At 43.3% G+C, this 27,828-nt stretch overlaps 1 protein-coding gene across 1 annotated transcript in view; it reads left to right on the top strand.

Annotated features, from left to right (window-relative positions):
• Positions 1-1,223: 1,223 nt before the first annotated feature.
• The window catches only part of tspearb (thrombospondin-type laminin G domain and EAR repeats b), a 59,406-nt gene continuing 32,801 nt past the window's right edge, over positions 1,224-27,828 (top strand). Inside the window, exons 1-6 of the mRNA XM_048598694.1 lie at positions 1,224-1,308; positions 5,203-5,423; positions 10,406-10,644; positions 12,607-12,697; positions 19,429-19,585; positions 27,083-27,214. Of these exons, the coding sequence (XP_048454651.1) occupies positions 1,224-1,308; positions 5,203-5,423; positions 10,406-10,644; positions 12,607-12,697; positions 19,429-19,585; positions 27,083-27,214 (925 nt within the window). The remainder of the gene's footprint in view (positions 1,309-5,202; positions 5,424-10,405; positions 10,645-12,606; positions 12,698-19,428; positions 19,586-27,082; positions 27,215-27,828) is intronic.

Below are 27,828 nucleotides of genomic sequence, written 5' to 3'. Positions count from 1 at the left end.
AGACGCTGTGAAGGTAAAAAGCCACCAGCTCTGTTGATGGCCCTCTCCTGGGATATAGCCACTTTTTTTGAGGGTAAAGGGCAACTTGTTGCGAAATCTGAAACAAACACAGAAATTCATGGAGAAACTCAGCAAGTCTGGCACCTTCTGCGGAGAAAGAGAGAGAGAGAGAAAAACACAGAGGAACTAACAGAGTTAGTTCATATATGTCCATAGAGCCAGCCAGACTTGCTGAGTTTCTCCATGAATTCCTGTTTGTTTCCGACTTCTACCACCCGCAGTTCTTTGGTTTTCTTTTCAGTCAGTTTCCACAGAGTTCATCTCTCTCTCTCTCCACAAGATCTGCTGAGTTTCGCCAGCATTCTCCGCGTACGTTTCGAGAAGCGTTTCGCTTTGGTTGCTCGGAAGGTTTGCTTGTGAGTAAAACTCGGTGAGTCGGAGCTAAACAGGAGCGCGCAGCGTTTTTATTTTGGGGCCGAGATAGTAGGAACTGCAGATGCTGGAGAATCTGAGATAACAAGGTGTAGAGCTGGATGAACACAGCAGGCCAAGCAGCATCAGAGGAGCAGGAAGGCTTGCCTATTGCTAAACGCTGGTTTTGCCAGGACTTTGCCGTGCTACGAGGGACGGAATTTCCTCTACCTTTCTCGTCCCAGACTTGGCAATTAGATGAAAGCTGCAGAGAGCGGGTATTCTTTCTTTGCCAGTTAGCGGCCTCCGAGAGCTCAGGTATCACCGGTGTGTTTAAAGGGGCTGGGCAAAGGAGATGACTAGACGCGAGTCTCATATTCTCGGTCTGTCTTTCTCTCTCTACACACACACACACACAGACACACACACAGAACTGTTGCGTGGTGAGCGAAAAGGAATCTCAGTCCGTTTTGACTGGAGCTCTGCTCTCCCAAGGCAAGATAACAGGGGATTCCAAATAGACCAGAGATCCTGCTCCTGTCCTCCCCCTGAGAGAGCTCTGAAGATTTCCTGAGGACCGGGTATTCACAAAACACTGGAGTGTTCTTTCGCTGGGATCCACACAGGGACACTGGAACAGCCTGACCTGCCCGCGACCCCGGCCAGCCCCGGGGTGCCACAGGGCTTCCTGAGATGAAGGAGACAGGGTCCAGCTCTGTCTACCGCTCAGGAGCCGCTCAGGGAGATGGTGGCACGGCGCGGGGCGTCCGGGAGGAAGCTTCCTGTTTAGGGATGTGACTGCGGTGGTCCCAATGTCTACTCTCCTGCTGCTCTGTGCAATCCTGCACCTGGGATCCCACTGCAGTTTGGTCACATCATCATACAGTCCGTGCACAGGTAAGGCTGGGTGAGGTCTCTAGGTCAGAACGTGCAGAGAAACAGGGACAAATGCGCAGAGGGACGGCAGAGAATGGGACAAGACACAGTGCGACAAGGGACACCGAGAGTGACAGCTGAGAACGGGAAGATACGCAGAGCGACAAAGGACTGAGAAATGTGTACAGTGACAGGGGAGACGGAGCAAATACAGCGGCAAGGGAGAACGAGAAATGTATAGTGGCAGGTGAGAACGGGAATATAATCGTGTGACAAAGGAGGGAGAGTGAAATTAGACCCACAAAGGAGACTGAGAAATGTATGGGGCCGCGAGGGAAACTGAGAAATGTACAGTGACCGGTGAGAATGGGAATATATACAGAGCGACAAAGGAGATTGAGAAAATAGAGCCACCAGGGAATCTGAGAAAGTTATGGATCAACAAGGGAGATTGAGATAATATGCAGCGTGTGACAGGTAGAATATGACAACGTACATTACGACAAATGAGAATGGGACAATATGTAGGGGTTAGTAGGATAATATACAGTGCCAAAACAAAAGTAGAAACAGAAATAGCTGGATGAACTCAAGCAGGTACGGCAGCATCTGTGGAGAAAGGGCAGAGTTTTGGGTTCAGTCACCCTTCTTCAGAACAGATAATATACAGTGCAGTGGGTGAGGAGGGCTCACTGTGGCGGGTAAGCATGGGAAAATGCGCAGTGCAACAAGTTAGAATGTGACAGCTTCAGTGAGAGCCGTGAGCAGGGCAATGAACAGTGAGGGACAGCAACGAATGCAATAATAAACAGCGTGAGAGGAGCAAATAGGACAATCTGTCAGCCACGTACTTCCCTGAAGCAACCTGTCACAGTTTATTTCTGCATTAAACGGGATCTAATTGTAAGCCATTATTGGAAATGTGAGAAAGGGTTTGTGGAGATTAAAGATGCTCTCCAACAACATAGGATGAAAAAAGGGGAAAACAAAGGGATAGTTTGTAGGCTTGAGGATACATTGGATTAATCAGGCGAGGCAAGAATTAGAACTTGACATACTGTCGGAGAAAAGAACATATTTAAAGGAGTAACTGTGTGTGAATAAATATCAATCGATTGAGGATTATGCAGAGTGCAATGAAGGAAGGAAGTGAAAAACAAATATATTTTAGAGACAGACTAATGAAATAGGTAAATAATCCAGCATAACAATAAGGGAATGAAGAATGTCAAAATTTAGGGTCAGATTGAAAATGGAAATAAAATCTAATGTTTAATTATTGAATCAATATAAAGATTACTGTTTGAGTTGTGCTATATCAAGAGGTTTTTTTTCACTATCCTTAACCTGAAGATGACCACTGCTAACTCAAGGAACAGGAGATTATTTTAAATGTGTAAAAGTAAATGACTTGCATTGGCTGAAGGTGTATGATTCCTGTCTGTTCCATGAACAGTCTTCAGGCAAACTGCTTCGCTTCCTATAAGACTATGTATAAAGGATTATACCAGTAAAAATGCAGAAATAACAACAACTTGCAGAGCATATGAGACATTTCAATCAGTTTCATGGGAACATTAGAAGATAAAATTTGACACCAAAGTATTAGTTCTGTTCTGAAGGGAGGTCACTGGATCCAAACTGTTAACTCTGCTTTCTGAAAGCATAGATGCTTTCAGACCTGCTGAGATTTTCCGTCACTTTCTGATTTTGTCATTGAATTATTAGAATGGATTGCCATAAGCTTTATCAGAGAGGTTATTTTTAAAATAGGCATCTTTGAGAGAAGCAGAAATGCAGAAAGGTTTAGAAAAGGAATTCCAAAACATACGGCCTAGACAACTGAAGGAACATCTGCTAATAGTGGAGCTACTGAAAACTTGGGGATGGTCAAGAAGCTGGAATTTATGGAGTGAAGAGATCTTGGAGGGTTGTAGGTGCTGGAGGAAGTTAAAGAAAGAGGCTATTGAGAGATTTGATCACAAGGATGAGAATTTTACAATGGAGCCAGAGTAACTCAACAATAACTGGACTGATGGGTGAGCAGGATTTGCTACAAGTTAGGAGTGACAAAGGTGTGGATTAACTCAAGTTTACAGAAGGCAAACCTTGGTCGGGAGACCCTTTTGACCAGTAAAGTTCAAAGGAACAAAGGTGGGGTGAGGTTTCAGCAGCAGACGATTTACTTCAGGGTGAAGATGGGCAACCTACAGAGATAGATGTGACTGGTCTTAATGAAGGACTGGATATGGGGTCAGAAACATAGTTCAGCTTCAAATAGAATGTCAATGTTCTGAATAGTTCAGTTCAACCACAGATAACAGAAGGGGAATATTAACATGATACATAAACTCAGAAATGTTGTCTCACTCGTTAGGAATTTGTGAAGTTTCTGTTGACACTTCTATAGGTTTCCAATAGATTATCACAGACTTTTGGTCAAATTGACCACAAACCTTTAAAGGACCAAGCCAGTTAAAGACAATTAATGTCCATTTATTATGAAAACAATGATCATCACTGAAAAACAAAAACAGTAATGTGTCATTTGGGAGATTTGTGATGAAGTGACAGTGCACTTATCTCTGAGCCAGTATTTCTATGTTCAAGTTGAGATATTCTGATCATGAAAATGGCCAAACAGGTCAACTTTGTTTTAAATCTGAAAATCCTTGCAGTCCAACTATAGCTGGTGATAAAAACAGGAGTGTCTCCTGATCAGCCAGAAGGTAATAGTGAATCAAACTTTGCCAAGCATAATTATGTACCAGCATATAAAGTCTACAATTACCATGCCTTCTGAGGGTCTGGTACCTGTAGCAAGCGAATGTGTCCTATAATGGCATTTTTGACGACGAAAGGATACCAATACAGACCATAGTCTAAAGCAGGATTTCAGTGGGTCAACAAGTTGGGTAAAATCAGAAGTAAAATGACAGAGCTGTAACTGCAATGAACATCAATTCAATGAAATAAAAGGTGATAGCTTGCATTTAACGTATGCTACAAGCAAGCTTCCAACTGCCTGAATGTTAAGTAGTAATACCGGAAAGCACATGGCAATGTTAAATCGTAATACCAGAAAGCACATGGCAATGACAGATTAGATGTGTGGAAACACCCTAACCCTGTTTAAAGGGGCAGAGAAATCAATCTACTCTCTGGTTCAAAGCACCAATTGAAGTATTTCTGAGCACTTTTTTTTTGTATTAAGCTGTGGTGATGACCAGTCCACTTCAACAGAGAAACCTGGGAAAAGTTGGTTATGTAAATTTTCTCATTATTCTTTTCCAAAGTGTCTCCTGTCTTTTTTGTTGCTTCTTACAAGAAGAGAAACTTTATTGAGAGACAGAGAAGTGGATAAAAGGCACTGAATTCTGCTTTTTTATCCACATGAACACAATTATCTCAAGCTGTTGGTAACTGCAGAATGCTGCAAAGAATCTGACCATGAATTTTGAATGTTTTAACATCCATGCTTGAAAAGAGAAATGGAAAAAAAAACAATTAAATATTCAGCATTCGGCTTAATAACCGAATATTGCTGATTGTTAGCTGCGGTATAATCAAGTAAAGTATTGTAATTCTCTCTGACACCATGTTTGGACTTTACAAGCAATTAATGAGGATTTTAAATATAGTTAAACACAGCTGTTCAATAGGTTTTGATGCTTTTTATGGGTAGGACACGGTTTATTGTGGGGCTCTTAAAGTGCAGTGGTTGTATCCTTCTCTCTGAGTCAGGAGGCCTGGGTTCAAGTCTGGACCTTCCCCTGTGGTGTGTCATGACATTTCAGAGCAGGTTGGTTAGAAAATATCTGCAGTTTATTCCGTGTTAGAGTGGTGTGTTTGTGAGGTAGCCTGTATTGGACTTATATGGCTGTTACCGTTGTTAACACTAATGCCTTGTTTCAGATTTGCGACCACAGGATCTCCTGTCTGAAATTATTGAAGGGCCTTGGCCACTAGTGAATGGGGTCAGGATGGTTCAGGAGCATGGAGCCCGTGGCCTGCGACTCAGTCAGAATGTGAAAGCAGCTAGCTTCCCTGCCTCTCGCATCTTCAAGATCTGTAGCTACTTCCCAGCCGAATTCTCCATTGTTATCACGCTGAAAGTGAACTACCTGCCACTGAAGGTACTGTCAAAATTGGCCATAACTAATGGGGTATTAATGAGTTCCATTGGTGGTGACACTTCCATGGTTCTTGTTAGTCTTTTATTAAAGGAGATGGTAATCAGTATTGTTTAAGAATGCAACAATGATGGCATTAAAGAGACATTTGGGAGTATCAACAGGGAGGCAATGGCCTAGTGGTGTCATTACTGGACTGTTAACCCAGAGACCCAGATAATATTCTGGGGACCCGGGTTCGAATCCCGCCATGCAGATGGTGGAATTTGAATTCAATAAACTATCCGGAATTAAGAGTCTAATGATTACCATGAATCTGGTGTCAATTGTCAGGGGGAAAAACCCATCTGGTTCACTAATGCCCTCTAGGGAAGGAAACTGCCATCCTTACCTCGTCTGGCTTACATGTGACCCACAGCAAAGTGGTTGACCCTTAACTGTCCTCGGGGCAATTAGGGATGGGGAATAAATGCTACCTGGTCAGCGATGCCCTCATCCCGTGAATGAATAAAGAATTTCACAGCTCAGTGATAGCACTCACTTCTGAGTCAGAAGGTCATATGTCTTGAGTCCCATCCCATCGGAGGTGCTGCATGGTCAGTCAGAGCTGCCTTTTCGTTCACACATCAACTGAAAGTTCTGCCTGCTCTTTCAGAGTGTAGGACATACCTAGGCATGACACCAAAGAAGAATCAGAGAGTTCTCTCTAGTCTCTGAGCCAAAAATTCTCTATCATCCAACATAACTAACAAAAAATTACATCATTATCACCTTGCTGTGGGAGCTTGCTGTCCACAATGTGGCTTGTGACTGTGCTTCAAAACAAGTAATTAGTTGCAAAAAGCTTGTGATGTACTAAGGTGCTGTAGAAATGCCAGACTCTTTCTTCTTGTTTACCCAAGATTCCACTCAATGTGATTGGTGATCACTGGAGCTACAGCTTCTAACATCATTGCAAAATGGAATATCTGGTGGTGATGCACCTCCAAGCTCAGAGGCCCTGGGTTTGGAGGGGTAAACTGGGTCCTTTTAGTTCTTTTGGTGAACAGTTGTAAAGTCTCGCTTTCTTAAATCCCATTTCCGCACTTTCTTTTACTCACTCAGGGAACGTGGGCAACACTGGCTTGGCTAGTGTTTATTTCCCACTTGTAATTGTCCTGGAGAGGTGGTTTGGGAACTGCCTTTTTGAATGGCAGCAGCCAATTGGGTGAGCTTGTGGTTTTGACTCTTGCCTTTGGTGCCTGAGTGGCAGGAGGCATTTATGAATGTTAGGCTACATCAGGCAAAGGAGAAGAATAGATACAAAGTTCCAAGTTGAGAAAACCTTATGTCACTATAAAATAAAATTCCATGTCAAGTATTGTGTAGCATCCTGACTATAGGAAGGATTTAGCTGACCCTGAAAGAAGTGTATAAGACCTGCAAAATTCACTAATCAATGAGATTACCAGATTATGATGGAGGCCATCTGTACAGTCAATGTAAATTAATTTGGGGTGGCATGGTGGCTCAGTGGTTAGCACTGCTGCCTCATAGCACCAGGGACCCGGGTTCAATTCCAGCCTCAGGCGACTGTCTGTGTGGAGTTTGCACATTCTCCCCGTGTCTGCATGGGTTTCCTCGGGTGCTCTGGTTTCCTCCCACTGTCCAAAGATGTGCAGGCTAGGTGATTGGCCATGATAAATTGCCCGTAGTGTTCAGGGATGTGTAGATTAGGTGGGATGTCTGAGGTCCAGTATGGACTTGTTGGGCTAAAGGGCCTGTTTCCACACTGAAGGGATTCTATGATTTAATTCTTCAAACAATGAGTGTTTAGAGAAAATGGGAGTTAACAGTAGAAGAAAGACAAGGGATTTGCATTTGTAAACTGCCTTTCATGACGTAGGAATACCCCTAACGAAGTGTGGGAACTTTTGGAAATGGGATACCTAATTTGCACTTGGGTGTGTAGGTAGAACTTTAAGATATGCACATGGCATAAACTTGTAAGTATTGCGAACTATGTGAAGAAAAGCAATAGATATTTTCTATTTTGTCACAGGAAGAAAAAGGAAAAGCAGTGTAAAGCAAAGGATACAAATTTAAAGAGTGCAGAAGAAGAGTGACCTGGGGTATGTTTGCCATAAATTGTTCAAGGGAGTAGGTTCAGTTTGAGAAAGCCATATGGGATCCTGGGCTTTATAAATACAGGCAGACACGAAAGCAAAGAGATTATGGTGGACATTTATAAAACACTGGTTTGGCCTCAACTGGAGTGCTGCGTGCAATTTTGGACACCACACTTCAGGAAGGGTGTGAAGGCATTAAAGGGGATTACAGAGAAAAATTGTGTGAATTTCTTCAAGAATGGGGGCTATGGGTTATGTGGATAGATTGGAAAAACTGGTAGCGCTCTCCTTACAGAAGTGAAGGTTGCAAGGAGATTCAACTCAAGTATCCAATATTGTGAGGGAGCTGGGCAGAGTAGATAAGGCGAAACTGCTCCAGTTAGAGGAATGGTCAAGAATCAGCAGACAATGATTTATGGTGAGAGGAATCTTGTTTATATGATTTTGTGGTTATACATTGCCTGACAATACGTTGAAGGCACATTTAATTATGGCTTTCGAAAGGAGTTGTCCAATTATGTGAAGAAACAGGAACTGCAGAGTTATGAGCAACAGGCAGTGGAAAGGACCAAGTGACCTAGTCTTGTAGTGAACTGATGGGCCAAATAATAACGTTTAGGAATGGCCAAATTGCCTTGTTTTAGTGTTGTTGGTTGAGAGCTAAATATTGGCCAGGACACTCGGGAAATCTCCTCAGAATCATAGAATTGCTACAGTGCAGAAAGAGGCCATTTGGCCCATTGAGTCTGCACTTACCCTCCAAACAGCATCCCACCCAGACCCAGGTCCTCACCCTATCCCTGTATTTCCCATGGCCAATCTACCTAATCTGCATATCTATGGATTGTGGAAGGAAACCAGAGCACACGGAGGAAACCCACACAGACACAGGGAGAACATACAAATTCCACACACGTTCAAGTCTGGAATTGAACGCAGGTCCCTGGTGCTGTTAGGTAGCAGTGCTAACCACTGAGCCACCGTACCATGTGTTGTTCTTCAAAATTCCAAGGATCTTTTACAAACACTGGAAAGGCCAGATGAGGGCACCCTTCAATGATTCATCCAAAAGCTTGCAGCTCAGTACTGTGCGGAGGAGTAGAATGAATTATGCGTTACAATTTCAAAAATTTGCTGATGACACCAATTGGGAGATATTGTTAATGCAGAAGAGACCTCCAGCAAAATGCAGGAATAATTTAATAAATTGCAGAATGGTTATTTGATTTATAAAGTAAGAAGAATGTGCGAGGTTCTCATTGAAATGAATGTTTCCCCTACTCTGGGCTCCAGAACAAATGGTCACAGCCTCAAGACACATGGTAGGGCATTTTAGACTGTGATAAGGAGAAATTTCTTCACTCAGAGGGTGATGAGCCTGTGGAATTCTCTACCACATAAAGTCAAGAAAGTCAAGTCACTGAATGTGCTTAAGAAAGAAATGGATTCTAGAAGCGAAGCGGTTTGGGGAGAAGAGTGGGAATTGAGACAGGGGATCAACCATAATCGTGTGAATGGGCTTGATGGGTCCAGTGGCCTACTCATGCTCCTGTTTTCTATGTTTCTTTTTTTTAATCAATGACTGGCAAGTTAATTTCTCCAGTTAAGTGTGAAGTGGTATGTAAACAAAAGCTGTGATGTTACATTTTGATGGAAGAATATATACTGCCTGGAATTTAACCGTCTAAATGGGGATGAAGATCTCAGGGAAGAGGTACACAAGTTGCTTAAAATAGAGACAGTGATTAAATAAAAAAATTCAGAAAGCACTTTGGTTCAATTTTGAGTCAGATAGAACTGAAAACAAAGGTAGTTAATTTTTTTGACTAACAAGGGAGTCATTTTGAGGTAAGTAGGAATGTGGAGTTGAGGATGCATCAGAGTAGCCATGATCATATTGAAAGGAAAAGCAGACTCAAGGGGCTGAATAGCCTACTCTTGACTCTAATCTGTACATTGTGTAGACTTTGGTTAGTTCTTGGATCCACACTTAGATTGCTGTAATATTTCTAGTCCCATCTTGATATTATGAAAATAATTATAAGGAAGGTGCAAAATAGATTTACAAGGATGATACCAGGATGACGCCAGGAAGGTCATACCTATCAGGGAAGTTTGAACGGACTGGAGTTCTTCTCTGTTGAGAAGAGAAAGCCAAGAGGATGCATGTTTTTCAGGTCAGGAAAGGGTTTGCAGGTCTCTTCACCTATACTTTCCACTTTGGGGAATAGCAGAAAAACATAGGAATTGCTACCAACTGATTGAACTGCATGATGAACACTGTTTCCATGGTCAACAGGTTCTCGAGTGGGATTTGAACCAGGGGTCCTGGCTCAGAGGCACATACGCATCTATCAAGCTACAAAATCCTTTCTTTGACAACATAGACGTAGAGCAGATGTTTTCACTCATGGGAGAGTGTAGAACTGAAGGTCATCAATATAAGCTTGTCACTAATAAATCCAATAGGGAATTCAGGGGATACCTTGTCACTCAGAGGGTGGTGAGACGGCAGTTCATTACCATGAGGAGCAGTTGGGTCAAATAGCACAGAATACTTTAAAGGGAAGCATGAGGGAGAAAGGAATAGAGTGATGTGTTGATATAGTTAGATGAAGTGAGGATGGAAGAGGCTCGTGAGGAACATTATCACTAGCATGGCTTTTTTGGTCTGAATGGCCTGTTTCAGTTGTATAAATATTTGGAGTGGGACCTGATCCCATGAGCTTTGAACTCAGAGCGAGTGGGGTGACCTCTGTGCTACAGCAAGTACAGTGATGTGGTGGCCAGTAGGTAGCTGGGATTGACTGTGCATAATGGCCATATGGGGTTAGCCTGCTCTTCATGCTTATCGAGCAAATTCCATTTCCTTTCCAGAAAAACGAATACATCTTCACTTTGCTCCAGGAGAGTTCGAACCACATGCTGCTGGGGTTGAGGGTCTCGTCTGACAAGCTCCACCTTGAGTTCTCCCACGGTGACCACCCCTACAGCCACAGGAAGAGGGCCACCTTTCGAGACCTCCGCCTAGCTGATCGGCGCTGGCACACTCTGGTGCTGGCTGTAACGGCCAACATTGTGTCTCTCACCATAGACTGTTGCCCACCTATAGACATGTGAGTAATTTACAAAATCTCTCCTTCCAACAGAGGTACAGTTGGCATCAGGGTTGGTAGAATGTTCTATCGATCACATGCCAGGGTCATAGCAGAAGAATCAGAATCAATATTTAAAAGGTTTAAATTGTTTAGACTGAAGCTGGGGTGACTCCACGTGATGCTGAGAAGGACAAGCATGGGCTTTTTTCAAATCATGAAAGGTTTCTTTCGAGCACATAAGGAGCTATTGTATCTTGTAGTAGGTGCATTGGTAACTAGTGGGCACAGATTTAAGAGAAAAACCAGAGTTTTGATGAGCAGTGAGCTGTTATGATCTGAATGTCCTTCCTGAGAGCCTGGTGGAAGCTGATTCGATAATTATTTTCATATGGGATTTGGACATATGCTTGAAATGGGAAAATATTTCCGGGCTTCGGGGTAAAGGGCAAGAGGCTGGCAGTGAAGAGATAGCCCTCCCAAAGATCTGGCATGGGCATTGTGGAGCAAGTGACCTCCTTCTCTGCATGTCTTTTACGTGAAGATACATTGCAGATTGGGACTTGGCATCCCTTGATCACAGAGGATTTCCCTTTTACTTTACTTCATCGTCAATGTTTCACATCCATTGCTCAGAATCTTCACGCAGATGTGTTGGCCAATTCTCAAGAAGTACTGTCGGCTGGAGTGGAGACATTTTAGGTCATGGATCGCTGATACGGGAATTACTGCTGTGTGCTCCTTCCTGTGATGGTGTTTTTCTTAGGCATCATAACAATGTAAATTCAAATTTCCGTGCTTAGTGTGGAGACTTCAGTGCCAAGTTCTTTGCCCACGTGCAAACTGTTCCTAGTAATTAAAGTCAATCTGGCAAGAAATGATTTGTCGATTGCATCCTAACCTTGGCCAACCCCTGGCACTATCAGGGTCTCCATACAGTACACCTTTTGGTCAGCTACCACCACTCATTCTAATAGCACGGTCTAGCCATCATAGTCAGTCTCACTTGAGAAAGGCCAAGATACTTTCTGAGTTAGAGAGCTGCAGAACATCTGTGTCAGTGGCTGCTGGAGCTATCCTTGGATCCAAGACATCTTTCTCAATCAACACATTTGAACTGACTTCAACCTGCTTCCCTAATACTGATTTCTGATCAAACTGAGCCAGCCATTCTTTTTTTACACTGGAGAGTATAGAGGTTGAGGGGTGACCTTATAGATGTTTATAAAATCATGAGGGGTATAGATAAGGTGAATGGCAGGTGTCTTTTTCCTAGGGTGGGGGATTTCAAGACTAGTGGGCATTTTTTAAAGTGAGAAGAGACAGATTTAAAAAGACATGAGGGGCAATTTTTTTACACAGAGAGTGGCTCGTGTGTGGAGTGAACTTCCAGAAAAAGTTACGGGTACAGTTACAATGTTTAAAAGGTCTTAGATAAGTACATGAATAAGAAATGTTTGGAGGGGTATGGGCCAGGAGCAGGCAAGTGGACCTAGTTTAATTTGGGATTTTGTTCAGCATGGACTGAGGGGTCTGTTTCCGTACTGTATGACTCTATGACTAATTATGCCTCCGGCATGGTGCTTCAGATTGCCTACCTGCTCGCTCTGTGGGATATTGCTACTTTTGTATGTCTGCACTCTTTCTATCTCTCTTTCCCCTCTCTAACCCTCTCTCATTTCCTTTCTTCCTCTCTCTCTAATTTTCTTTCATTCTTCCTCGCCCTCACTCCTTTCTACCCTTCCTCAACTGCTCTCCTTTCCTCTGTCTCTCTCTCTCTCCAATCCTCTCTCTCTTCTCTCTCTCTGTTCCTCTCTCTCACCCTCCCTCTCCCCTTTCCACTCTTGTTTTCTCTCTCTCCCTCCCTTCACCCACTCTCTATTCCTCTCTCTTCCCCTTTCCTCTATCTCTCTTTCCCACTCATCTTCTAAGATATTGCTAAGATTTGACCATGTGTCTAAAACGGAACTATGCTCTCCACAGGTTCCTGGATGTTTTATTCCCTGAACAGCTGAACACTGCCAAATCTCGATTCTACATTGGGAGCAGGAGGAGGCGGAAAGGATTGTTTTCAGTAGGTGTATGGGGCAGTTGTACTCATCAAAGTCAAAGTGGAGAAACCTTTCTGACTGGGAATTGCAAAAATCAAAGGAGAGGAATGTTGGAAATCCGAAGTAAAAACAGATGCTATACTGGGATACAAAGAATAATCAGAGTCCTGTCTTGGGCTATAACTTACAACTTCATTCAAGGAATGCATTGGAAAGATATTGAATAATGTTGTATATTTCCAACAGTTTCTGTCTTTCAGTCTGACTGTTATTTGGATAAGATATCTCAGTCTCCTCTCAGAAGATAGAAATCACAAGAGAGATAGAGAGGTAGAGAGAGGGGGAGAGACAGAGACAGAGACTAGGACAATGTAGCAGGCACCTCACAAACACAATGTCACACTGGAAAGATCTGTTTTACAAGCCACAGTTTAAAACAATTCAAACATTGATTTAAACTGCAGATTTCCAAGCATTTTAGTATATTGTTAACCGTGGCTATAAATTGCTTAAGGTTGTGAATGAGGTTGCCTTTTTTTGAGGTATTGGGGTAAGTCAAACACATGGAATGTGGCAGAACTTTATGATGATTTTTAAATGGATAATTTTGAATGTTGTTTTGTGTGCTAATACATAGGGTGGGATTTTCAGATTAGACTCCAGTTTTCTATACCAGTCGAGGGCAGTTTGACTCCTTGGAGGTAGCCATTGAGTGACAGACTCAAGGAGAGGCCTAGTGCTCTGGGCAGGCTTAGACAACATAATTTAAAAATAAGTCATCTCCCTTTTCAGACTGGGAGGAAGAGAAATCTTTCTCTCAAACGATCATCAGAGGGTGGAATCCTTTCCAGAGCAGCTACCCAGAAGGAAAATCCAGTAAAACTTGTGAATATGACAAACTGGTGCAACTCATCTTGTATATCTCAAAGTAGAACTCCAGTGCATCCAATATGTTCATTTCCAAGTATTACTGATTTTGTTTTTAAAACATGGTTTTGTCCTCTGAGTGATGAAGGCTGGTTCTTTAAATTTATTCAAGGCGGAGTTGAGATAGAATTTTGGTAGACAAAGAAACCAAGGATTATGGCAGGGGTTTGACAGGGAAGTAGAGTTGAAACCACAATCATGATCTCATCGAATGGCAGAGCAGGTTCAAAGGGCTGAATGATCTACTTCTGCTTCCAGGTCCCAAGTTCCTAGACCCTCCCTCCCCGCTTGGGAGCAAGAGCTGCCCTGTAGAGAGGTTCTCCTGGGCACCAACTCCCTGCCAGCACCCAAAAATGGCAGTCTGACTGTAAGAATCTCTCCTTCATTAAAGTTTTGAAAAGGTTCCTCCATGTTGGAGCGCACCTCTGTTCCTCTGTGTTAGTGTAGGCCATACAGCTCTCACATCAAGCCGTCCTCTGCGTTGCCTGAGTATTTTTCACTAAATTCAGGCCGAGGACTAGTTTCTTGTCCGCTCTGAACAGGAGCAAAGGTGATTCTGGCCACTCTGCGTCATAAAGGAAACCTTTCAGCCTTTGATCTGGTGCCCCAGAGACAACTGGACCCAACTTTATAGATAAAACTTTACATGCCAAGTAAATCTACCAAACAATGATTCCTACAAACAAGATTTACTGTGAAACCCAGTCTCCCAAATGAAAACAATAATTAACAAAAAAAAATTATGGATGTTACAGCAAAGCCAAAAAGTTGGACATGCTTCCTTTTTCTATGAAGTCTGCGCATTTAAGAATTTCCTGCAATCTGATGTCTTGCCAATTACCATACCAGACTTGCTGGTACCAGTCCTGGCCTGTTGTTTAGAGTTTTAAAATATCTTCGAGATGTAGGTGTTATTTCCCTGTGGTGAACTGATCTTGAAAAGGTGGTGATGAGGGGCCTCCTTGAACCGCCGCAGTCCCCGAAGCATGCATCTATACTATTAGGGAAGGTGCTCCAAGATTTTAACCCAACGACATGGAATGAACAGCAGCATAGGGCAGAATTTTCCTCTGCGTGGCATGAGTATTGTGAAGGTCGGAAAATACAGTATGAATAAAAAGATCGGATTCTTGGCATCGAGAACCACTTTCCCAGTTTTCCCTACAAGCCATAAATGTCAAATTCCGAATCTCGTCACTGAGCAGTGGCCGTCTTATTTCCATGCATTTGCAACTCATTTAAACCCCAATTTGTATTTTACTCATATATCACGTCCATTTCTCCTCTCCTTTACCAAGGTGGGTAAAGCAGAGGGGCTGAAATTTACTGAATGCCAGTCCTGGCCATCGAGTAAGTGCTTCTTCTGCTCAAAGGTCCCTGCGTTTTCCCCGGCCACCATCCTCCTTGACCCCTTCATCCACCAAGTCAGCACTGGAAGACCACCAACCTCACCGTGGTCCTGCTCTCAGACCAACCTCTAGACACCACCTCAGATCTTCAGCACTTTGCTACTCAGGGACATCTACAACTTGCACGCTTCTGCTAGGTTGCTTTGTGTGCAGGAACACTTGCATTTGCACGGCACGCATCTTATGAATCTTCGCTTGCTTTTGCTGGGTTCACTCACTTCATGCAAACTTGGAGGCTTCCTACATTTGTATATCTCAGATTGCTCTCTTAGCACACAGTCACTGAGGTCAGCACTGGCTTACAGACTGCCGATCCCTGTCTGGGTCACATCGCTTTCTTAGTGCACAGGGTGGTCTGCAAGGTGCTGTCAACCTCTATGGCTTTGCATTGCTTTTTAGCACTGAAGGAGAAGCAGGCAACTCATCATGGTTCAGAGCACTGAGCGGTCAAAGGGCTGGACATGTCACTGTATGGCACCGTGTTATGCCAATGTCTCACCTCCAATATATCCAGCAGCATATGTCACAACACAATGCATGTGCTTCACACAAATGGCCGTGTGTAAACGTTAATAGGGAGCAGTCTTCAGATCGGGTGAAGTGGGACTCCCTTTCGTTGGGAGTGCCATCACCGTCAGTCAAGGACCTTGTCTAGTCTCACAACAGGAGGTTGGCTGCCTTTAGTCAGGCATGTAGCCTTTCCAGAATCCAGGAATCCGTGCCCTTGCAGTCTAGTGACTGGGCCATGGTACCACAGGCTGTGCAAACTGTCCAGAGATAACAGGTAGGACTGTCTGGATGTTGTTAAGACATTGGTTTGAGGGGTGAGCCACATTTTCCTGCCATATGGCGATGGGAGGGATTGAGTATGGTGGAAGTTTGTGGTCATGCAGGAGAGGTAGTGAGGTGCCCCCAGTGAGTGAGTAGGAAGTGCAGAGGGCAGGAAGGGTAACCACTGAATGGATGTGCAGCTGAAATAGTGAGAAATGCTGTCCATGAACCTTTAAACAGGCGTTTACCGTGCCAGAGATTGAGGGAGAGCTAGCCCTGTGAGGTGGCAGAGAAAAGATGGTCGCACATACATCGCACAGCACAGAAAATGACTTGCTTTCGAAAAAGGACTGACCTCCTGTCCACCAGCCTGTACACCAAGACCTCCAGGTCCTTGTCTGTGAAGTGGGGAGTGAGCTTTCCTTTCCTCTGAGCCAAGTGTTGAGTAATCATGAAGAGCAACATGGAGTGAGGGCCAGTGCCTGGTTTGCAGAATCTGAAGTGCTGAGTGGCTGGGCTTTAAATATGGCACCAGTGATGGCCCAACAGTGGCAAGTGCTTCTGCCTCTCTGGCTGTGGGATTCCCCGAGAAGGGTATCCAAGAGCCTGGTTTCGTAGTTCATGAGTTAAGGAGCAGACAGTCACATGAGAAAAGTCACTCCAAACTGTGGCAGACTGCGTGCCATGAATCTGTCTCAACAGAACAACTTAACTGTAGTCAGAAAATTCTGCCCATAGTCCCACATCAGGATGGTGGGTGGCTTGGTGAAGAACTTACAGGTGGTGGCATTTCCACATGTCTGCTGCCCTTGTCTTCATTGTGGTAGAGGCTATGTGTTTGGAAGATAGCTCAGTGGATTGCTATAATGCATCCTGTGGATGGATGCCACTTCTGTACATTGGTGGTGGAGGGAGGGAACACTTAAGATAGGGGTGTGGGTGGATTGCTGATAATCCAGAAATATTAAACATCAATATGTCTACTGACTGTGCAAAAGTAAATAGCAGGCACATGCTGGAAGAGCTTTGAAGCTTTTGATCCATGGGATTTGCAGTTCAGGCTTAAAGAGGTAAATGTTTTGTCTTTATCATGTGACTGATATTCTTCTATAGAACTTGCCCAATTTTCACTTCTTTGAGGACAATCAGGGAGATTAAGCTGGGTATTCTGTTTCTCCATATCATCACACAGGTTGACAGAGACGAAAATAGGTGAGCATAGAATTTTGTGGCTCTGAAACAGGCCATTTGGCCAAAATGCTCCACGCCTGTGTCTGTGCACAACACAAGCCCCATTTATGATAGATTTATAGCATCCCTACAGTGTGGAAGCAGGCCATTTGGCCCATCAAGTCCACACTGACCCTTGAAAAGCATCCCACCCAGACCCAACGGCAGATTCATGTAATCCTGCATTTCCCATGCCTAACCTTTCTAGCCTGCATATCCCTGGACACTATGGACAATTTAGCATGGCCAATCCACCTAACCTGCACGTCTCTGGACTGTGGGAAGAAACCCATGCAGACACAGGGAGAATATGTAAACGCCACACTGACAGTTGCCCAAGCGTGGAATCAAACTTGGGTATTTGTTGCTGTAAGACAGCAGTGCTAGCCACTGAGTCACTGTACCAACCCCACACAAAAACCTGGTCAATGTTTTCTGTTCACCTCAGTCTATTGGACAGATAAATTGGTGACTTTGCATCATGTCCTATCAACATTGCCTTCTATTCCTTTCTCCCTCATGCACTCATCGAGCTCCCTTTTAATATATCCATCCTATCTATAAATGGTAGCAAGTTCCAAACCTCACCACTTTCCTGGCAAAGGCATTTTCTTCTTAGATTATTGGTGACATTCCTCTCTTGATGGCTCCCAGTTTTCCACTTCCCCCACAAGTAGAAATATCCTCTTGACAGCCATCCTTGCATAATTTTAAAGATTGCAGTGAGGTCAGCTCTTAGCTTTCTCTTTTCTGGAGAGAGGTACCTGGCTCTTTCTTTTCACAGGATCAACATCCCAAAGTGTTCTACCCTCAGAAACAGCCAGTTAGTATTGGACATGAATTAACACTGCTCCATTCTCCAGGAGTGTCTGAGGACTTAAAAAAGTGTCAATGGGATACCATAGCATCCCTACAGTGTGGAAACACTGTAAGTCCACACCAACTCTCTGAAAAGCATCCCACCCACACTCTCCTTTCCCTGAATTTCCCATGGCTAGTCTACACACTATGGAGCAATTTAGCATGGCCAATCCACCTAACTTGCACATCTTTGGCCTATGGGAGGAACCTATGCAGACACAGGGAGAATGTGCAAACTCCACACAAACGGTTACCCAAGGCTGGAATTGAACCCAGGTCCCTGGTGCTGTGAGGCAGCAGTGCTAACCACTGAGCCATTGTGCCACCCTGAATTGGTTGGGAACTCTGCAGCAAGTACCTCACGTCTTGACTCCCAAAGCCTTTACAAAGCACAAGTGTGTTTGAGTAGGAGTGTGATGGATTACTGTGTGATGGACGAGTCTGGATGAGTGCAATTCCAATCACAACAACATCCAGGATAACACAGTCTGGTTGATTGGCATCGCATCCACCACCTTCAACTTTCATTCCTTTCACTACAGACGCACTGATGCAGAGCAGTAGCTCACTGAGGATTCTTTGAACCTTGCAACTCATTGACTTTCACCATTTAGAAGGACAACAGCACAAGATGCACAGAAACATCAGCCCCTGCAAGTTCCCCTCCAAAACATGCACCATCCTGACTTGGAAATATATTGCTGGACCTCCAGTGTTGCTGCGTCATACTCCTGGGTTTCTCTCTCTAACAGCACTGTGTTCTTATACTCCAAATGCTGAAGTGGCTCAAGAACATAGAACAGTACAGCACGATGTTGTGCCAACCTATTATGCTACTAAGATCAAACTACCCTGCATACCCTACATTATACTATCATCCATGTGCCTATCCGAGAATTCGCTTAAAAGTCTGTAAAGTATCTGACAAAGAAGGCAGCTTACCATCACTTTCTTAAGGGAAATTAGGGATTGACGACAAATGCCAGATTTACCAATGACACTGAAAGGTCTACAACGAATAAGAAAAGGCTTGTCCTTGTTATCTGTGCAATGAAAGTTTGGGGAGGTCACCATGGAAGGCGAGCTGCTCCCTGATCCAAGGGGCAATGTACACCAAACCAAATGGAGAATCAGTAGAAAAAGATAGAAGAGGTGATGGCTGAGTGGTACTATTGCTGGACTGTTAATCCAGTGTGGTAATGTGATGGGATCCTAGGTTCAAATCCTACCACGGCAGATAATGGAATTTGAATTCAATAAAAAATCTGGAATTAGGAGTCTTAGAGTCACTTGTTGAAAAATCCATCTGGTTCACTAATGTCCTTTAGGGAAGGAAACTGCCATCCTTACTTGGTCTGGCCTACATGTAACTCCAAAGCCACAGCAATGTGGTTGACTCTTAACTGCCCTCTGGGCAATTAGGGATGGGCAATAAATGCTGCCTCGCCAGTGACACCCTCATCCTATAAATGAATAAATAAAATGGCAAGTAGGAGAGGGAAGAGGGACAGGCAAAATTAAAAAATCTTAATTATGCTCCTTCTGTTGTACTGCAGGGGTTACTGAGACAGCTGGTATTGTTACCGGGATCTGATGCTACTCAACGAATCTGCCCGAATCCCAATCCCAGATTAGCTGCTCTCTCAGTCCCAAAGATCCTGACGGAACTTCCGCTCAAGCCATCGGAGACTGACATCGCGAAGCATCCGTATGGTAAGATAGCAGGTCGTCTCAGATTCCTCATCTATGTGGAGCGAGATGAGTAGGGTTTGATGGTAAATGTTTAAAACTCTTCTTCCATTTGTTTGCTCTGCCCTCTTACGGAAAATGACTTTCGCTTTTCATGAGCAGGTTATCTGCCTGTGGTCAATATTGGGAAAAAGCATCAGTAGTCCACATGTGATCTCTCTCTCTGTGTATATACACCTGGAGAACGGTGTACAATTTTGGTCTCCTTACTTGAGAAAGGATGTACTGGCACTAAGTGGGAGCGGAGGAGATTCACTAGGCTGAATCCAGATTTGACAGGATTGATTTATGAAGAGAGATTGAGTAGCCTGGGACTATACTCATTGGAATTGAGAAGAATGAGGGGGGCTCTTATAGAAACACGTAAAATTATGAGGCGAATAGATAAGATTGAAGCAGGGAGGTTGTTTCCACTGGCAGGTGAAACTGGAGCTAATGGGCATAGCCTCAAAATAAGGGAGTGGAGATTTAGGACTGAGTTGAGGAGGAACTTCTTCACCCAAAGGGTTGTCAATCTGTGGAATTCCCTGCCCAGTGAAATAGTTGAGGCAATGTTTTTAAGGCAAAGATAGATTTTTGAACAGTAAAGGAATTAAGAGTTATGGTGAGCGAGCGGGCAAGTGGAGCTGAGTCCACAAAAAGATCAGCCATGATCTTACTGAATGGCGGAGCAGGCTCGAGGAGCCAGATAGTCTACTCCTGCTCCTATTTCTTATGTTCTTGAATTCTTGTATTATATCACATTTGTCTGCAGCAGTATACAAACAATGACAGTTTGCATTTACATAAGTCTTTAACAGAGCGAAAAGTCTAAAAGTGCAAGGGAGCATCATCAAACAAAAACACTGTCATGGAGTCACTCAAGAAGATACTAGATCGGATGACCAAAAACTTGATCAATTGGGTGGGTTTTGAGGAGCATCATAAAGGAGGAAAGAGAAGTAGGGAAAGGATTCCAGAGCCTAGGGCCTTATAGAGTCATGGAGTCATACAGCACAGAAATGGACCCTTCGGTCCAAACGGTCGATGCCGAACATAATCCCAAACTCAACAAGTCCCACCTGCCTGTGCTTGTTTCATATCCCTCCAAACATTTCTTATTCATGTACTTACCCAAATGCCTTTTGAACGTTGTAACTGTACCTGCATCCACCACTTCCCCTGAAAGTTCATTCCACATGCCAACCACCCTCTCTGTAAAAAAGTTGCCCCCAGGTCTTTTTTAAATCTTACTTCTCTCATGTTAAAAATTTGCCCTCTAGTCTTGAAAACCCCCACCGTCAGGAAAAGACAGCTGCAATACACCTTATCTATACCCCTCATGATTTTATAAACGTCTATAAGGTCACCCCTCAAGCACCAGTGAAAGAAGTCTCAGCTTATCCAGCCTCTCCTTACAACTCAAACCCTCCATTCCTGACGACATCCAAGTAAATCTTTTCTGAACCCTCTCCAGCTTAATAATATCCTTCCTGTAATGTGACAACCAGATTTGGACACAGTACTCCAGAAGAAGCCTCACCAACGTCCTGTACAACCTCAACATGACGCCCCAACTCCATCAGTGACTGGACCCGAAACGTTAACTCTTGATTTTTTTCTTCACAGATGCTGCCAAATCTAATTCTAATTCTGGTTTAACCCTTTTAGCCCTACGATCATTCTGGTGGATGTAGTGCACCCCCAAAGGGTCAATAAGTCCTTGCTGAGGCGTGGCTGTCAGACTTAATGCAGTTCTACAAACTGTGTGGCTGAAACTTAGATCTCTTTGAATTCAGAACTCTTGAGATAAGAGCCAACATCCCATGATAGTTTCTACTTATACCTGTCCACTAGTTTTCAGTGATTTGGATTCCCTAAATCTCCCTGTTTATCCCCAATTCCTAACGTCCCTACTCTGATGTATCTTTCTTTGCATGACTCCACATCTCCCCCACAGAACTCCATCTGTCACAATTTTGCCCGCTGTCCCTTTTGTACCATTCTGCTCCCATGAAATACGCCTTGCAACTTGGTGTGGTTGGCAGACTTGAAGACGTGGCTGTCTATGCATTGCATTGGAGCTAAATACACTATTCAGCTACAAAATCAGAACTGAATCTTCATACTGATGGTTCTCATGAAAACAAACTTTACTATAATGATAGAAAAACAGGTAATTCTGGAAATACTCAGCAGGTCTGGCTGCATCAATGGAGAGAGAAGTGGGATTAATGTTTTGAGTTGACATGACCCTTCAGAACCTCAGACTTGCCAATTCTGAGAAGTTGTACAGGATCGAATTGTTAACTTAGTTTCTCTCTCCACCGATGCTGTCAGACCTGCTAAGTATTTCCAGAATTTCAGGTGTTAATTTCAGCTTGCCAGCATCTACAATATTTTGCTTTTATTTTGCTATGATGACGTTGGGTGGAGCTGCCTCAAGTATTTGGGAGAGGCAGTTTCGGGTGTGCTAATGCTATCTTAATGGTGTTTGACTCCCTTTCACTGCCTCTCCCATACATACTCCCCCGGGCTGACAACGAACAGGATATTCTGGGCACTCCAGGTCAATCCTCAAATTTGTCAAGAAATATGCAGACCAGTGGCAGGGGCTAAACGTCCCAAAAAGAGGCCCCTTTCCACCCAAGCACCAGGGGTTTACTGAAGACTATTTTTTGTCCCCAGTTCTGTACATGAGGTTAATCCGATCTGAGCGAAATTTTGTTTGATAATGCTTCTGTGAAGTGTCTTGGAATATTTTATTTTTTACAGATGTTGCCAGTGTTGGAGGGTTTGAGCTATAGGGAGAGGCTGAATAAGCTGGAGCTATTTTCCTGGGAGCATAGGAGGCTGAGGGGCGACCATATAGAGGTTTATAAAATCATGAGGGGCATGGATAGGATGGTTAGATAAGGTCTTTTTCCCAGGGGAGTCAAAAATGAGAGGGCATAGGTTTAAGGTAAGAGGGGAAAGATATGAAAGCGACCTAAGGGACAACTTTTTACACAGAAGGTGGTGCGTGTATGGAATGAGCTGCAGAACATAGTGGAGGCTGATACAATTATAACATTTAAAACCTGGATGGACGCGTGAATAGGGAGGGTTTAGAGGGATATGTGCCAAATGCTGGCAAATGGGACTAGGTTAATTTAGGATATCTGGTCAGTATGGACGAGTTGGACCAAAGGGTCTGTTTCTGTTCTGTATGACTATAACAATGAGTAAAACCAAACTGTTTGTTTATTATATAAGTGTACTCCTATAAGATTGCTAGGGCCTGACTATACACAGATATGAGAATAACATGATTAATACTTAATGAGCTCACTATTAATCAATATGAAAATTATCAATTATGAAGGACACCATTTATCTTTTTGTGGGGTACCAGATATTTGAAAGAGCTGTCCAATTGGTCCCATTCCTTGCTCTTGCCCCACAGTCCTGCACATTTTCCTTTTCAATTATATACTCAGCTCCCTTTTGAAAGTCACTGTTGACTCTGCCCTTTCAGGTATCACATTCCAGATCACAACAACGCACTGCATAAAAATATTCTCATCTCCCTCAACATTTTTTCTCCAATCTTTTAAATGTATCATCTGGTTACTGATCCTCTCGTGAGTGGGAACAGGCCCCCTCAACCTTCTCTACTAAAATCTCTCATAATTTTGAACTTTTCCATTACTTCTCCCCTTAACATCTCTTAGGGACATTATTTGAGACTTATGCTCGGCATGCCTGAGTTTGAGTTTTAACTGCTGGTTGAATATAGCTGACATCAGAAGATTATTGCCAGTATGCTGCAGGGCTATAACCTGACTTACCTTACAGAGTAAATCATTAATTTTCAGGGAGGTGGAGCACATAGATAAGGTTGCCAATTGGCTGGTGGTATACCTAGATATTTCATCACAGGACCTCCTACCTCCTCATCACACCCTCCTCTAATTGATCACCCAACATGTCCATCATCCAGGTATTCCATTTTCCCACCCAATTGGAAAATCTAAAGACTTCATTGCCACCAATTGATTCCTAATGGTTAGTCAAACAGCATCGTCCTCTCCCAACCCATTTGTATAACGAGTAATCAAAAATGCTCAATGACAAAGAAGGAAAATATTTCAGCTACTTTTAATACCTTTCAAACGTTCTAGAGACTAATCTTTAATTCATGGAGTCTCCAGAACAAGCCTGAAGGTTTTACACCTCCTATTGTTAGGACCCTGCCAATGTAAACCTTCCGTTCTGCTTTCAGTTCATCCAACCTTTTACAGGGAGAGAAAGGACGATTTCTCTAGTGCCTTGCAGTACTTTGCAATCAATTGAGGTACTTCTATTGAAGTGTGGTCACTGTTGTGACGTAGGAAGTGTTGTATCATCACCTTTGGAGTGATGTCCCCTTAAGAACTCAGCACGCAAATAAGCCAAGTACTGGAACGTTGTCACATGACCACACGCAAACGGCTCTCTGCACTGTAACACTCAAGGTGCAAGCTGTGCCTGTAGGTAGCTCTACTCTGTATATATTAGTTTAGCTTCAAATAAACACACTGACAATCTTCTAATAAACAGAATAAATGTACTTAATTTGTGTTACATTTAGATAACACAGGAAGATTATTGCAGGAAGTATGCCAGCCAATTTGCACACAAGTTCCCATTAACAGTAGTGTGACCATGAAATCTGTTTTATAGTGATGTTAAAACATTGGCCAGGATGCTTGGGATGTCTCCTGTGCTGTTCTTCAAAATAATGCCACGGCATCTTTTATAACCATCTGATAAGGTAAATGCTATCTTGGTTTTACCAATCCATCTGAAAGATGCCACTTCTCACACTTGTAGCACTTACTTCAAGTCTGGTATCAACACACAGAGGCAGGGAAGATCCTGTGTTTGGTCCTGGCTCTGATCTGAATTTAACTAAGATTGCTGTGGGCAACTAAGTGGCCTGAGTGAAGAAATGAGAAAGTTCAGCTAAGGTTACTGCTCAAGATAACTTCAGCCATTCCTCCTTGCGGGAAGGCCTCGCTTTGAGAATAAGACAGTGTGGACCCATTCTGAGTTGCAGGTCTCCTTAACATAGAATTCAGTACTCCTGTGCTCACTTACAATCCCTCCACATCTGATCTGACTCTGCACATGCAAACCTTAAATTCTCCTTCTCAATGCCTGTAACCCTCTGTAGCTGAACTGTAGTAGCTTTTCACTCCATTTTTCTTGTAGGACCTTGAGGATTTTCCTCAGGAACTGTCTTCCTAAACCCCTCCTATTGTCCATTCACCTTTAAAAGACTTCTCAAGATAATCTCTTCTACCAAGCTTTCTCTCATTTCTTTCAAGCATCCCCCCCCCCACCCCGTGAAGATCCAGTTGCTGCTCCCCTTTCTCCACTCTGATAACATTTTATGTACACATTATTATGGTTAAGGTGTTATATCAAAATAAATTGTTGCCTAGACATTAGAAATGAACAGAAGTCATTCTGGGTGTGGAATTGGAAGAATGGGGACACCCACAGAATGTGAGTCATTGCCTTCAGGATAACTGAGGATGAGTTATGAATCATCACAATTTCTGTCCCCGTGGATATGTCTAGTTGGCTCCCAGTCTGAAAAAAAACCTCCATTTAAAAATTCCGATCCTTGTTTGCAAATTCCTCCAGGACCATGCCTCTCCCCATCATCAGCAATCTCTTCAGTCATTGGTGATCTCTGTTCACTTTTACTTCTAGTCTCTCGTGCTTTCCCAGTTTTAATTTTTCCATCACTGGCCACCATGCCTTCAGCTCGCTAAGCCGCTAAACTCTAAAGTCCCCAATATGATTATGGTGGCATAGTGCCCATGTGAATGTGAATAATCCAGGGATGTGAATCCATGGCTATTTATTGTAGTTGAATTCACTTAATTAAATAAGTCCAGATTTTAAAAGCTGGTGTCCGTGATCATAATCATGAAGCTATTGGATGGGCCTAAAACCCCAACTGGGCCTATGTGGTCTTAGCAATGTGTTTGACTCTTAACTGCCCTAGCAAGCCACTCAGTTCTATCAAACTATTACAAAAAAAAACATTAGAAGATTACAACCAGATGAAGCTCCCGGCCTTGATCGAGGTGCTGGATACAACAAAGGTACACCCTGCTCTGTCAACTCTGCAAAATACCTGGGAATATTTGCCAAAATTGGGAGAGCTGTTTCACAGACTAGTCAAACAACAGTCCAACATGGTCACATCCATTAAATCATATCTTCTGGCCAGTGCCAATCATTTCTCATGAAGTCTTGTGCAATTAAGTCAAATATAGGTAAAGAAACATCCTGTTGATCATCACTTTCCACCCTTCCTCAACTGATGGGCTCGTACTCCATGTAACACTGCCTGGGAGAAGCACCAAGGGGAACGTGGGAACAGATGTAGTTGCATTATATTGTACATTACCAAGAGTAGCACCATTACTGAGGAAGCTGGCTAACTAAATTTAGAACTTGTGGTGAGATTACCAATATGAAGGAAAAAACTTTCCTGACCTCCTCATAACCAATTTATCTGTTACAAATGATTCTAGTCAATTTGCATTGGAAACACTGCCCTATGAACAGTCCCAGTGAAGGTGAAGTCCTGTCTTCACACTGCAGTGATTAGCACTGATATAGCAGTGTGTTTATGACACTGTTTCTCCTTTTCTTGCGATTGAAATAGTGTTAATATATTTAAGCGTGAGTAGTTAATGGATAGTCCTATTGAAGTAAGTATTAGTAGCATCACCAACTGCAAGGACCCCTCCAAGCCTGGATGACTTGAAGCCACTTGGAAATATATTGCTGTTCCTCCAGTGTCACTGCGTCAAAAACCTTGAACTGCCTCCATAATAGCAATTTGCATGCCTATATACACTGTATAGACTGCATTGGTTCAAGAAAGCACCTCATCATTACCTTCACAAGTACAATTAGAGATGGACAGTAAACACTGGCCTTGATGTTGACAAGAAAGAATACATTTGAAAGCATCTCTGCTTCTCTATCTCTTTTGCCTCTAACATGCTTCTTGAAAATATATTTCCCTGACTAAGCTTTAGTTCTGATATTTCTCTATGTGACTCATGGCCACATTTAGTCAGAACTCCCCTTGGAAACACTTTGGGACAATTTAGTATGTTAAAGACACTATTGAATGGAAGTTGTTGTTACCAATGGGGAAGAATGACTATTGGACAAAATAAAATACAAGGTACTCTTTGCAGTCTTTTTTAAATTCATTTGGGGATATGGGCGTCACTGGCTGGCCAGCAATTATTGGCCATCCCTAGTTGCCCTTAAGATGGTGAGCTGCCTTCTTGAACACCTCACAATACCTTTAGGGAGTGAATTCCAGGATTTTGACCCAGAGATGGTGAAGCCACAGTGTCTAGCTCAATGATTTATCTCTGGTAAATGTGAATGTTGCTGACCTCCTCCTGTTGTTGAAATCAGAAACAGATGTAAAGGTGACGATTGGGAGCCACCCGTCCTGCACCAAGACTGAAGCCAGCCGCCTCTGGTTTGATGTTTTCAATAAAGACCTTTATATCTGTGATGGGAAGACTTGGGTGTCAATCTTACAAGGTAATGCAAAAATATAATTAAGGTCGAGATCGATTGTTTGTAGCGCTACCCCTTAGTGAGGTTGTTAATGAATATTTATAAATGAAAATACATAATGAAAGGAGTCACATTTGTATGAACCTCAGCATGGCTTGTTACAGTCAATGAAATACGTATTATTGAGCCATTTGAAACAGGGCACAGTAAGCTCCCACAAGCAGTGATGTGACCTGCTTTTGCAATGTTGATTGGCAGATAAATATTGGCCAGGACTCCAGGTTAAGATCCCTCACCGTTCTTCGAAATTGTGCTGTGGTATCTTCGGCCTCCACTTGAGAGGATAGATGGGACTGCTTTTTTTCAAACATCTCATCTCTGACCATACATCTCTGCCTCAGGATTACACTGGAATGTCAGCCCAGACTTTACGTTTCTGCAGAGGCCCTTTGACCCACAATATTGTAACTCAGCATTAAGAACTGAAGTAGTGCAGAGTGCATCAGTGCTGAACATTATTGTCTTCCACGCGCACCATAGTCAGATAAGGATCCCTAATGCCCTAGAGCATTGAATAAATGATCTGCTCCCCGAACAATACACACACACACACACACACACACACACACACACACACA

This window comes from Rhincodon typus, chromosome 7 (assembly GCF_021869965.1).
Source record: "Rhincodon typus isolate 14 chromosome 7, sRhiTyp1.1, whole genome shotgun sequence".
NCBI classification, from domain to species: Eukaryota; Metazoa; Chordata; class Chondrichthyes; order Orectolobiformes; family Rhincodontidae; genus Rhincodon; species Rhincodon typus.
This window is presented reverse-complemented; position numbering and strand designations above follow the sequence as displayed.